Source organism: Pristiophorus japonicus, chromosome 24, assembly GCF_044704955.1.
Source record: "Pristiophorus japonicus isolate sPriJap1 chromosome 24, sPriJap1.hap1, whole genome shotgun sequence".
Classification (NCBI taxonomy): domain Eukaryota; kingdom Metazoa; phylum Chordata; class Chondrichthyes; family Pristiophoridae; genus Pristiophorus; species Pristiophorus japonicus.
This window is the reverse complement of record NC_092000.1, coordinates 18045544-18060144: the sequence shown is the minus strand read 5'-3', so window position 1 is coordinate 18060144 and position 14601 is coordinate 18045544. Positions and strand designations below refer to the sequence as shown.

Sequence of the window (14601 nt, the reverse complement as noted above, 5' to 3'; positions counted from 1 at the left end):
GAAAGAATTATATTAAGTGACATATCTTTCCGTTAGGCACGCTACTTGAGGGCAGAACAGATCGATCCCAATTCAATCTCAGCGACAATTACCAGAGGGTTGACAGCCAGAGGGAACAGATTAAAGGCGATTGGCAAAAGAACCAAAGGCGAGGTAAGAAAAAACGCAGCGAGTGGTTAAAATCTGGAACGCACTGGCGGACAGGGCGGTGGAAGTAGACTCAATCTCATCTTTCAAAGGGACGTGCTTTAAGTAGCTGAAGGAAAAAAACTTTGCCGGGCTACAGGGAAAGGAAAGTGGAGTGGGACGAGCTGAGAGTCGGCACGGGCTCGACGGGCCGAATGGCCTTCTTCCGTGCTGTAACCATTCGATGAAACCAAGCGGCTGGGAAACGCACGCAGGCCTGGCATGGAGTGCGCACTCTCTCCTCTCAGGGACACAACGCAGTCGCCAAGTCTGGAGGATTTCAGCGCAGGTTGGCGGAGCTGAGGTAAAGGGACACCCCAAGTGTGAGCACGCTGCACTTACTTTAACCAGTAAAACCCATGATAGAGCTTTCTCCCACGCCAGCCGTTGATGTTTCTGCCGTTCCCATTTACACCCTATCTAGACTCATCTTTTGTTTCTTCACTTGTCCCATTACCATCTCCTTTTGCCTCGCACCAACATCCCTTTTGTCTCTCTAATCTCTCCTGCCTTCCACCCTATCACAGACCTTTCCTTTTGTTCTTTCCTCCCCTCCCCCCTTTCCCTACCCCTACACTTGCTTAAAAACCTGTTACATCTCTAACTTTTTCCGGTTCTGACTAAGGGTCACCGACCTGAAACGTTAACTCTGTTTCTCGCTGCACAGATGCTGCCTGACCCACTGAGTGTTTCCAGCATTTTCTGTTTTTATCTCAGATTTCCAGTATTGACTCTTGCATTTGGTTAGCTTCCTGCTGTTTGTCCAGCTAAGACCACCTTCGCCGTTAAACGTTAACTTGATGGGGGTATCTCTATCTGAGTGGGAGGTGTCCATGCCCCAGATAGGCTCAATGGGCAATCGACAATAGTGCTGCAGAGTCCTGTGGTCTTGCCTGGCTCAGGGGTTGAATAACTGAGTCGCGGATCTCACACTGCTGCACATAAGAACATAAGAAACAGGAGCAGGAGCAGACCATTCAGCCCCTCGATTCAGTAAGACCATGGCTGATCTTCTACCTCAACTCAACTTTCCTGCACTATCCCCGTGTCCCTTGATACCCTTAATATCCAAAAATCTATCGACCCCTGTCTTGAATATACTCAAGGATTGAACCTCCAAAGCCCTCTGTGGTAGAGAATTCCAAATATTCACCGATCTTGCACCATTTAAAAAATACTCTGCTTTTCTATTTTTCCTACCAAAGTGGATAACTTCACATTTCTCCACATTATATTCCATTTGCCATGTTCTTGCCCACTTACTCAGCCTGTCTGTATCCCCTTGAAGTCTCTTTGCATCCTCCTCACAACTTACATTCCTACCTAGCTTTATATCATCAGCAAACTTTGATATAATACATTTGGTCTCCTCATCCAAAACATTGATATAGTTTGTGAATAGCTGGGGTCCAAGCACCAATCCTTGCGGCACCCCACTAGTTACAGCCTGCCAACCCAAAAATGACCCATTTATTCCTACTCTCTGTTTTCTGTCCGTTAACTAATACTCAATCTATGCTAGTATATTACCCCCAATCCCATGAGCTCTAATTTTGTTTAATAATCTCTTGTGTGGTACGTAAGGTATGCCTTCTGAAAATCCAAAGACACCACATCCACTAGTTCCCCTTATCGATTCTACTTGTTACAACCTCAAAAAACAGATTTGTTAAACATGATTCCCCTTTCATAAATCCGTGTTGACTCTGCCCAATCCGATTATTATTTTCTTAGTGCCCTGTTACCACGCCCTTAATAATAGATTCTAGCATTTTCCTTACTATTGATGTAAGGCTAACTGCTCTGTAGTTCCCCACTGTCTCTCTCTCTCTCCTTTCTTAAACAGCGGGGTTACATTTGCTACCTTCCAATACCCAGGAACCGTTCCAGAATCTATGGAAGATGACAACCTATGCATCCAAAAGCCACCTCTTTCAAAACACTAGGACATAGGCCATCAGGTCCAGGGGATTTATCGGCTTCCAGTCCCATTAATTTCTACAGTAATATTTTTTTACTAATTCTAATTTCTTTCAGTTCCTCATTCTCGCTAAACCCTTGATTCTCCACTATTTCCGGGAGGTTTTTTTTGAGTCTTGGGGGTAATGTACTGACTGGTTGGCAGACAGGAAGCAGAGAGTCGGGATAAATGGGTCCTTTTCAGAATAGCAGGCAGTGACTAATGGGGTGCCGCAGGGCTCAGTGCTGGGACCCCAGCTCTTTACAATGTACATTAACGATTTAGATGAAAGAATTGAGTGTAATATCTCCAAGTTTGCAGATGACACTAAACTGAGTGGCGGTGTGAGCTGTGAGGAGGACGCTAAGAGGCTGCAGGGTGACTTGGACAGGTTAGGTGAGCGGGCAAATACATGGCAGATGCAGTATAATGTGGATAAATGTGAGGTTATCCATTTTGGGGGCAAAAACACGAAGGCAGAATATTATCTGAATGGCAGCAGACTAGGAAAAGGGGAGGTGCAACGAGACCTGAAAGTGGGCATGCAGGTATAGCAGGCGGTGAAGAAGGCAAATGGTATGTTGGCCTTCATAGCTAGGAGATTTGAGTATAGGAGCAGGGAGGTCTTAATGCAGCTGTACAGGGCCTTAGTGAGGCCTCACCTGGAATATCGTGTTCAGTTTTGGCCTCCTAGTCTGAGGAAGGACGTTCTTGCTATTGAGGGAGTGCAGCGAAGGTTCACCAGACTGATTCCAGGGAAGGGTGGGCTGTCATATGAGGGGAGACTGGATCAACTGGGCCTTTATACACTGGAGTTTAGAAGGATGAGGGAGGGATCTCATAGAAACATATAAGATTCTGACAGGACTAGACAGGATAGATGCGGGAAGAATGTTCCCGATGTTGGGGAACTCCTGAACCAGGGGACATAGTCTTAGGATAAGGGGTAGGCCATTTAGGACTGAGAGGAGGATAAACTTCTTCACTCAGAGAGTTGTTAACCTGTGGAATTCCCTACCGCAGAGAGTTGTTGATGCCAGTTTATTGGATATATTCAAGAGGAAGTTAGATATTGCCCTTACGGTTAAAGGGATCAAGGGGTATGGAGGGAAAGCAGGAAAGGGGTACTGAAGGAATGATCAGCCATGATCTTATTGAATGGCGGTGCAGGCTCGAAGGGCCGAATGGCCTACTCCTGCACCTATTTTCTATGTTTCTATGTTTCTATGAAGATAGACACAAAAGCATTTGTTTAATTTCTTTGCCATTTTCTTACTCCCCATTATAATTTCTCCTGTCCCAGCCTGTGGGGGACCCACATTTACTTTTGCTAATCTTTTTCTTTTTACATACGTACGGAGGCCTCTCTACTCCAGTTGGGACTGAGGCAAGTTGTTGATGTAGCACGGTGGTGAATCTTTGGATACTCTCTACCCCAGAGAGCTGTGAGTGCTCAGTCGTTGAGTATATTCAAGACAGAGATCGATAAATTTGGGGGAAATAAGGGAATTAAGGGATTAGGAAGGTGGTTTTGAGGTAGAAGATCAGCCATGAACTTATTGAATGAAGCAGCAGGCCCGAGGGGCCAAATGGCCGACTCCTGCTCCTATTTCTTATGTTCTTAAAGGATGAAGATTTGCCCTGTATCTGACCTGAAGTCAGAGCGGGTGAAAATGGTCTTCACAGGTGGCGCAAAATGGGTGCTTTTCCAATTGGCAGTCCATTTCACACCGCCTTATAAGAACATAAGAACATAAGAAATAGGAGCAGAAGGACATATGGCCCCTCGAGCCTGCTCCGCCATTTAATACGATCATGGCTGATCTGATCATGGACTCAGGACCACTTCTCTGCCCGCTCCCTATAACCCCTTATTCCCTTATCATTTAAGAAACGGTCTATTTCTGTCTTAAATTTATTCAATGTCCCAGCTTCCACAGCTCTCTGAGGCAGCGAATTCCACAGATCCACAACACACTGAGAGAAGACATTTCTCTTTGTCTCAATGGGCGGCCTCTTATTCTAAGATTATGCCTCTAGTTCTAGTCTCCCCTCTCAGTGGAAACATCCTCTCTGCATCCACCTTGTTGAGCCCCCTCATAATCTTATACGTTTTGATAAGATCACCTCTCATTCTTCTGAATTCCAATGAGTAGAGGCCCAACCTCCTCAACCTTTCCTCATAAGTCAACTCCCTCATCCCCGGAATCAACCTCGTGAACCTGCTCTGAATTGCCTCCAAAGCAAGTATATCCTTTCGTAAATATGGAAAAAAAATCAAGCGCGGTGTAAACTGGGCTGCCGATTCACTAACAGCCCATTTCCAGCTACTAGCAAAGACCAATTTCACCCCCCCCCCTCCCAAACACAGTGCTGGATGCTAGCAATGGGAAATGGAGAAGCGCTCAGTTCCCCAACACTCACGTCGCTCACCCTGATGATTACAGAGCTTTATTAAAGTATGTCACACGTGGTTATTGCTTACGGCCATTCTATGTGGAATACGATCCTGGAGATGTGATGGTGGTAAGTGTTATATATGTAAATCTGTAAATACCTTGTTTAACCACCAGAGGGTGTATCCCCTGGAGTCCCAAGGGATCCCACAATCCCTTGGGAGTACCTGTATATAAGGAGGCCTCACGGACTGGAGAGGCACTCTGGAGACCCGTAATAAAGGACTACGGTCACACCTTACTTTGAGCTCACAGTATCTGGTCAGACTCTTTATTCAATACATAACAGTAAGATACCTGCATCTGCCGATCCCAGTGGGTGAAGTTGCACTGCTTCGCATCTAATTGCTTCTGGTCTGTAAAGACATTTAAACATGGAAGTCAAAAACAATAAAAGCAAATGAGAACCACGCACACATTTATTTTTATTCATTCTCGGGATGTGGCAGTCCTGGCAAGATCAGTATTTATTGCTCGTCCTAGTAGGTGGTGGTGGCATTTGCAATAACTTGAATGGCTTACTAGGCCACTTGGTTCACTTGGTTGATTCCGGAGATTAGGGAGTTGACTTATGAAAATAGGTTGAGTAGGTTGGGCCTCTGCTCATTGGAGTTCAGAAGAATGTGAGGTGATCTTATTGAAACGGAAAAGATAATGAGGGGGCTTAACAAGGTGGATGCAGAGAGGATATTTCCACTCATAGGGGAAACTAAAACTAGGGGACATAGTCTCAGAATAAGGGGCCGCCCATTTTAAATTGAGGTGAGGAGGAATTTCTTTTCTCAGAGGGTTGTAAATCTGTGGAATTCTCTGCCCCAGAGAGCTGCGCAGGCTGGGTCATTGAATATATTTAAGGTGGAAATAGACAGATTTTTGAGCAATAAGGGATAGGGAGCGGGCAGGGAAGTGGAGCTGAGTCCATGATCAGATCAGCCATGATCTGATCATGGTTCGGTATTCACTGAGGAGGACACAAACAACCTTCTGGATATAAAAGGGGTCGGAGGGTCTAGTAAGGAGGAGGAACTGAGGGAAATCCTTATTAGTCGGGAAATTGTGTTGGGGAAATTGATGGGATTGAAGGCCGATAAATCCCCAGGGCCTGATGGACTGCATCCCAGAGTACTTAAGGAGGTGGCCTTGGAAATAGTGGATGCATTGACAGTCATTTTCCAACATTCCATTGACTCTGGATCAATTCCTATGGAGTGGAGGGTAGCCAATGTAACCCCACTTTTTAAAAAAGGAGGGAGAAAGAAAACAGGGAATTATAGACCGGTCAGCCTGACATCGGTAGTGGGTAAAATGATGGAATCAATTATTAAGGATGTCATAGCAGTGCATTTGGAAAGAGGTAATATGATAGGTCTAAGTCAGCATGGATTTGTGAAAGGGAAATCATGCTTGACAAATCTTCTGGAATTTTTTGAGGATGTTTCCAGTAGAGTGGACAAGGGAGAACCAGTTGATGTGGTATATTTGGACTTTCAGAAGGCTTTCGACAAGGTCCCACACAAGAGATTAATGTGCAAAGTTAAAGCACATGGGATTGGGGGTAGTGTGCTGACATGGATTGAGAACTGGTTGTCAGACAGGAAGCAAAGAGTAGGAGTAAATGGGGACTTGTCAGAATGGCAGGCAGTGACTAGTGGGGTACCGCAAGGTTCTGTGCTGGGGCCCCAGCTGTTTACACTGTACATTAATGATTTAGACGAGGGGATTAAATGTAGTATCTCCAAATTTGCGGATGACACTAAGTTGGGTGGCAGTGTGAGCTGCGAGGAGGATGCTGTGAGGCTGCAGAGCGATTTGGAGATGCATGGCAGATGAAGTATAATGTGGATAAATGTGAGGTTATCCACTTTGGTGGTAAAAACAGAGAGACAGACTATTATCTGAATGGTGACAGATTAGGAAAAGGGGAGGTGCAAAGAGACCTGGGTGTCATGGTACATCAGTCATTGAAGGTTGGCATGCAGGTGCAGCAGGCGGTTAAGAAAGCAAATGGCATGTTGGCCTTCATAGCGAGGGAATTTGAGTACAGGGGCAGGGAGGTGTTGCTACAATTGTACAGGGCCTTGGTGAGGCCATACCTGGAGTATTGTGTACAGTTTTGGTCTCCTAACCTGAGGAAGGACATTCTTGCTATTGAGGGAGTGCAGCGAAGGTTCACCAGACTGATTCCCGGGATGGTGGGACTGACCTATCAAGAAAGACTGGATCAACTGGGCTTGTATTCACTGGAGTTCAGAAGAATGAGAGGGGACCTCATAGAAACGTTTAAAATTCTGACGGGGTTGGACAGGTTAGATGCAGGAAGAATGTTCCCAATGTTGGGGAAGTCCAGAACCAGGGGACACAGTCTAAGGATAAGGGGGAAGCCATTTAGGACCGAGATGAGGAGGAATTTCTTCACCCAGAGAGTGGTGAACCTGTGGAATTCTCTACCAAAGAAAGTTGTTGAGGCCAATTCACTAAATATATTCAAAAAGGAGTTAGATGAAGTCCTTACTACTCGGGGGATCAAGGGGTATGGTGAGAAAGCAGGAATGGGGTACTGAAGTTGCATGTTCAGCCATGAACTCATTGAATGGCGGTGCAGGCTAGAAGGGCCAAATGGCCTACTCCTGCACCTATTTTCTATGTTTCTATGTTTCTATATGTATTGAATTCTGACGAAGGGGCATCGACCTGAAACGTTAACTCTGTTTTCTCTCCACAGACCTGCCTGACCTGCTGAGATTTCCAGCAATTTCTATTTTTATTCCAGATTCCAGCATCCGCAGTAATTTGCTTTTCTCTTATTCAATGGCGGAGCAGGCTCGAGAGGCTAAATGGCCTACTCCTGCTCCTATTTCTTATGATCTTATGTTCTTAAAAGGACAGATAAGAGTCAACCATGTTGGTTTGGGACAGGAGTCACGTGTAGGCCCGGACCGGGTATGGAAGGCAGGTTTCCAGCCCTAAAGGACATTAGTGAATCAATTCAGGGTTTTTACAACAATTTGACAGCTTCATGATTATTTTTACTGATTCTCATTTCCAGATTTTTAAAACCAAATTCAAACTCTCAAACTGACATGGTGGGATTTGAACTCACGTCCTGCTGAATTCTCAGTCCAAACCTCTGGATTACTAGTCCTACAACACAACCACTACCCATCTGCACAGGTATTGCAAGAATTAATAGCCCCGTGAGACCATAAATCTCTGCTGGGGCCACAATGTGAGAGTTCTCACTGACTTTTATCGCAAGGCCAATCCTGCTCCGTAAAGAAAGACTTGCATTTATATAGCGACTTTCACCATCACCGGACATCTCAAAGCGCTTTACAGACTTTTGGAGTGCAGTCACTGTTGTAATGTGGGAAACACGGCAGCCAATTTGCGCACAGCAAGCTCCCACAAACAGCAATGTGATAATGACCAGATCATCTGTTTTTTTTATTGTTGATTGAGGGATAAATATTGCACAGGACTCCGGGAATAACTCCCCCTGCTCTTCTACAAAATAGGAGCAGGGATCGTTTCTGTCCAATTGAGAGAGCAGACGGGGCCTTGGTTTAATGTCTCATCCGAAAGACAGCACCTCTGACAGCGCATCGCTCCCTCAGCACTGCACTGGGAGTGTCACCCTGGATTTTGTGCTCGAGTCTCTGGAGTGGGACTTGAACCCACAACCTTCTGACTCAGAGGTGAGTGTGCTACCCACTGAGCCACAGCTGACACTTTTACTGGAAAGGAAGTAATCCTTCTCAAACAACCTTCTTGGCTTGGAGGCAGTACAACGGAGGTTCACTAGAATGATTCCTGGGATGAGAGGACTATTTATGATAGAAACATAGAAACATAGAAAATAGGTGCAGGAGTAGGCCATTCGGCCCTTCGAGTCTGCACCATCATTCAATATGATCATGGCTGATCATTCACCTCAGTACCCCTTTCCTGATTTCTCTCCATACTCCTTGACCCCTTTAGCCGTAAGAGCCATACCTAACTCCCTCTTGAATATACCCAACGAACTGACATCAACAACACTCTGCGGTAGAGAATTCTACAGGTTCACAATTCTCTGAGTGAAGAAGTTTCTCCTCATCTCGGTTTTAAATCGCTTACCCCTTATCCTTAGACTAACCATTGATTCTGGACTTCCCCAACATCGGAAACATTCTTCCTGCATCTAACCTGTCCAGTCGTCAGAATTTTGTATCTTTTTATGAGATCCCCTCTCATCCTTCTAAACTCTAGCGAATACAGGCCCAGTCGATCCAGTCTCTCCTCATATGTCAGTCCTGCCATCCTGGGAATCAGTCTGGTGAACCTTCGCTGCACTCTCTCAATAGCAAGAACGTCTTTCCTCAGATTAGGAGACTGTGATATATTCACAGAACACAACACACACAGCTTTCTAACATAGCAGGCAGCTCTGTCGGAAGCCTCTGGAACATGCCTGGTTCTGTTTATTATTAACTCTGTAGTTGCAGTACACAATACATCCACATCCACAGTGTGGGGCTACAAACATTACAAGCTTACAGACATTACACTTCTCCCTCCTTAATGAAGAAGTTATTATAACAAACATCATTCATAACTTGCATGTTTATACATAACACAGGATATAGATTTTTTTTTTCCATATTTACAAATTTAACTTAACTACTTTTCTGTTTCGAAGAGCATACCTTTGCTCTCGAACAGAACCTTCCAAACATGGTGTCGAAGTTACATTCATTCGAGGCTCATCCTGAGGAACGTTTTCCTGCACAGAATTTCCTTGATTTTCATTTGAACTCACTAACTTCAGGCTCTTTGTTTTCCTGACTCGGACTCAGACTTTCATTCTGACTTTGTCTTGGATTTGTTTCTAGTATATGATGTAGGATTTGCGACTGGTGTATCAAAACTCTCTGATAAGTCAGAAATAATTAAATCATTCCCACCTTCAACTCCTTCCATGTCTGTAGGTAAAATATGATCAATATGAACAAACCTAACCTGTCCATTATCAAACATCTTGACCAAATATGTGCGAGGACCACATATCTTCACCACTCTTGCACCCCATATGATACAATCTTTATCAACTGATAATTCATTCCTTCGAATGAAGAATGGATTAATATCTTTGTTTGTTATATGGTTTGGCCATCCATTTGCAATATAATCATACATCTTTGACATCACTGGGTCACGTTTGGTTGCTCTACCAATCTCTTCAGCTGTAACTGGCAGTTCATCAATGTATGAAAAATAAAACACTTCTTCCCTATCGGGTGTAACTTGTGATGGGGAAGGCAATCTAGACATTGCATCAGCATTACTGTGATCAGCTGATTGTCTGTATCCAATATCATATGTATATGCTGACAAAATCAAAGCCCATCTCTGCATTCGGGCTGCAGCTAATGTTGGAACTGGGGACTTTGGATGAAAGATTGCTGTTTGGGGCTTATGTTCTGTAATGATAGTAAACTTACGACCATACAAGTATTTGTGAAACTTCTTGACCCCAAAAATTAATGCCAAAGCTTCCCTTTCAATTTGCGCATAATTAATCTCACCGGCGCTGAGAGTGCGTGAAGCAAAAGCAATTGGTCTCTCCTCCCCACTACGTAATACATGAGAGATTACTGCCCCAACTCCATACAGAGAGGCATCACATGCTAGCTTAATCTCCTTAGATATGTCATAGTGAATTAACATGGTGCTCTCTACCAATTTGCTTTTGCACTCTTTGAATTCTTTTGACCACTTCCAATGGACCTGTTTTTTCAAAAGTTCATTCAGTGGATGTAATACTGTAGCCAAATTTGGAACTTCCCATAGTAATTGAAAAGACCCAAAAATGAACCAAGTTCAGTGACATTCCTGGGAGTGGGTGCATTTCTGATTGCATCCAGCTTTCCCATGGTTGGATGTAAACCATCTTTGTCTACTCTGTACCCTAAGTACTCCACTGAGTTTTGAAATAACTCAAACTTACGAGCAGACACTCGTACTCTGTGCTTCTCTAGCCGTTTGAGGACTTCATTCAATATGTTATTATGAATTTGCCTATTTGGTGCTGAAATTAGTATGTCATCTAAATAACATACTATCCCTTCAATACCTTGCAAAATCTGGTTCATCACCCCTTGGAATATGGCAGGGGCGGAAGACACTCCAAACGGTAGCCTATTAAATTGATATAGGCCTAGATGAGTATCTATAATCAAGCATGACTTGGACTCCTCATCTCGTTCAAACTGTAAGTAGGCATTCATAAGATCCAGTTTTGAGAAGATCTGACCACCTGTCAGTATTGTGAACAAATCTTCTACATTCGGCAATTGGGGAGATTACCCTCTAGAACCTGGTTTACGGTTACTTTATAATCACCACACAATCTTACCTTACCCTCAGTCTTAGGTACAACAACAATGGGTGTCACCCAATAACATCGATCTATCTTACAAATAATGTTCTCGGTCGCTAGTCTTTTGAGTTCTTGCTCAACTTTCTCCTCGGGTGCATATGGTACGGAACGTGACTTGTAGTAAACCGATCTAGCGTCCTTCTGTACCCTGACACTCGCCTTGAAGCCTTGGATCGGACTGCCCGTCTCACAGAACACCTTTGGATACTTCTTGATAACCTCATCCGTTGATGAAAATCTTGCTTCCACACGGAAAATCTTACTCCAATTCAGCTTCAGTGATCTCAACCAATTTCTTCCTAGTAAGGCAGGCTTGTCTCCTTTCACTACTATTCGAGGCAAGTTCTGAAATTGATCCATATATTTCACCGGTACGGTGATACGACCTACCACAGGAATGTTCTCTCCCGAGTAGCCTCGCAGCTCTATCTTGGAGTTCTCCAATGGGAAATCCCACAATTTGTCGAGGTACAGCGACTCCAGTACTACACTCACGGATGCACATGTGTCGATTTCCATTAGTATCTTGAATCCCGCAACCTATTTGTGGATTTTGATACTTTCCGAATCGCTGTCCGTTAACCTCGTGCTCCTGACGACGTGTAACTCTAACATCTCCTCGTCCTGTTGTTGTTCTTCCATGCTATGTAGTCTCTGTGGATTTCTACTCATAGCTTTTAACGCTGGACTCATTGCTTTGAAAACTGGTTTACCTTTCAGTCGGCATGCCTTCGCAAGATGCCCAGTCTTTCTGCAGAAGAAATATTCTGCCTTCACGTATGGACAACTTTGAGCAATGTGTTGTCCCAAGACTTCGACGCTCTGTTAGAATTTCCAGTTTCTAAGACATGGGCCCCTATCGCCTTTTACTTTGAATCTGCAGGCGATTCACCTCGGTTGACTGACGACCGTTATTATTATCTACTTCTCAGGAATACTGATCGGCCATGCCCTTCGAACTCATTGTCTGACAAGCAAGCTCAAAAGTCAACTCATCCGTCATCAATAACTTTCTTCTGATCACATCATTTTTCACTCCACAAACAAAACGATCCCGCAATGCTCGGTTTTGAAAGTTTCCAAAATTACAGTGAAGAGATAGCTTTTTTAATGCCACAATGTAATCACTGATACTTTCATCAGCCTTTTGATTTCGTATACCGAAACGATAGCTTTCAGCAATTTCTAACGTTTTGGGGTTATAGTGATGTTCCAGCTTCATTAAAATCTCTTTAAGCGTTGTGTCCTTTGGCTCGGCAGGCACAAGCAGATTTATCAGTGTTTCATACAATGCCGGTCCAGCTTCTGATAAGAAGTTCCAATATCGGCGGTTTCTGAACTGCATTGTCTGGAACTTCGATTATGTTATTTTCAGCGAAATACATTTCTAGCCGATCCACATAGGCTTTAAAACGTTCCTGGTCACGTCTATATTCACCCAAATGTCCAATTACACCTGTGGGTGCTGCCATTTTAATTTCTAGCTGTTCACACAGTGTGCTGTATTTTACCTCGGATTTTGTAGTTTTTTCCAAAGACAGAGAAGCTCCCAAAGTCTCTCTGTTGGCTGGCTGAATCTTCCACCAACAAAATTTCAGCTTTAAATCATCCGAAAAATCCCATCCCGCCACCAAATGTGATATTTTCACAGAGCACAACACACGCAGCTTTCTAACATAGCAGGCAGCTATGTCAGAAGCCTCCAGAACATGCCTGGTTCTGTTTATTATTAACTCTGTAGTTGCAGTACACAATACGTCCACATCCATAGTGTGGAGCTACAAACATTACAAGCTTACAGACATTACAGAGACCAAAACTGAACACAATATTCCAGGTGAAGCCTCACCAAGGCCCTGTACAACTGCAGTAAGGCCTCCCTGCTCCTATACTCAAATCCCCTAGCTATGAAGACCAACATGCCATTTGCCTTCTTCACCGCCTGCTGCACCTCGGTGACTGATGTACCATGACACCCAGTTCTCGTTGCACCTCCCCTTTTCCTAATCTGCCGCCATTCAGATAATATTCTGACTTCGTGTTTTTGCCACCAAAGTGGATAACCTCACATTTATCCACATTATACTGCCCACTTACCTAACCTGTCCAAGTCACCTTGCAGCCTCTTAGCATCCTCCTCATAGCTCACACGGGCACCCAGCTTAGTGTCATCTGCAAACTTGGAGATATTACACTCAATTCCTTCATCTAAATCATTGATGTACATTGTAAATAGCTGGGGTCCCAGCACTGAGCCCTGCGGCACCCCACTAGTCACTGCCATTCTGAAAAGGACCCATTTATCTCAACTCTCTGCTTCCTGTCTGCCAACCAGTTCTCTATCCACGTCAATACATTACCCCCAATACCATGTGCTTTAATTTTCCACAACAATATCTTGTGTGGGACCTTATCAAAAGCCTTTTGAAAGTCCAAATACACCACATCCACTGGTTCTCCCTTGTCCACTCTACTAGTTACATCCTCAAAAAATTCTAGAAGATTTGTCAAGCATGATTTCCCTTTCATAAGTGCATGCTAACTTGGACCGATCCTGTCACTGCTTTCCAAATGCGCTGCTATTTCATCTTTAATAACTGATTCCAACATTTTTCCCACTACTGATGTCAGGCTAACCGGTCTATAGTTCCTCATTTTCTCTCTCCCTCCTTTTTTAAAAAGTGGTGTTACATTAGCTACCCTCCAGTCCATAGGAACTGATCCAGAGTCGATAGACTGTTGCAAAATGATCACCAATGAATCCACTATTTCTAGGGCCACTTCCTTAAGTACTCTGGGATGCAGACTATCAGGCCCTGGGGATTTATCAGCCTTCAATCCCATCAATTTCCTTAACACAATTTCTTGACTGATAAGGATTTCCTTCAGTTCCTCTTTCTCACTAGACCCTCAGTCCCCTAGTATTTCCAAAAGGTTTTTTGTGTCTTCCTTCATGAAGACAGAACCAAAGTATTTGTTCAATTGGTCTGCCATTTCTTTGTTCCCCCTTATAAATTCACCTGATTCTGACTGCAAGGGACCTATGTTTGTCTTCACTAACTTTTTCTCTTCACATACCTATAGAAGCTTTTGCAGTCAATTTTTATGTTCCCAGCAAGCTTCCTCTCATACTCTATTTTCTCCCACCGAATTAAACCCTTTGTCCTCCTCTGCTGAATTCTAAATTTCTCCCAGTCCTCAGGTTTGCTGCTTTTTAAGGCCAATTTATATGCCTCCTCCTTGGATTTAATACTATCCTTAATTTCCCTTGTTAGTCACGGTTGAACCACCTTCCCAGTTTTATTTTCACTCCAGACAGGGATGTACAATTGTTGCAGTTCATCCATGTGATCTTTAAATGTTTGCCATTGCCTATCCACCGTCAACCCTTTAAGTGTCTATTCTAGCCAATTCACGTCTCATATCATTGAAGTTACCTTTCCTTAAGTTCAGGACCCTAGTCTCTGAATTAACTGTGTCACTCTCCATCTTAATAAAGAATTCTACCATATTATGGTCACTCTTCCCTAAGAGGCCTCACACAACAAAATTGCGAATTAGTCCTTTCTCATTACACTTCA

General features: G+C 43.9%; 1 protein-coding gene across 1 annotated transcript in view; it reads right to left on the bottom strand.

Annotated features, from left to right (window-relative positions):
* Window positions 1-14601, bottom strand: part of LOC139237762 (adhesion G protein-coupled receptor E3-like) — a 121248-nt gene that overhangs the window by 43822 nt on the left and 62825 nt on the right. Inside the window, exon 8 of the mRNA XM_070866948.1 lies at window positions 4900-4958. Coding sequence (XP_070723049.1) covers window positions 4900-4958 — 59 coding nt within the window. The remainder of the gene's footprint in view (window positions 1-4899; window positions 4959-14601) is intronic.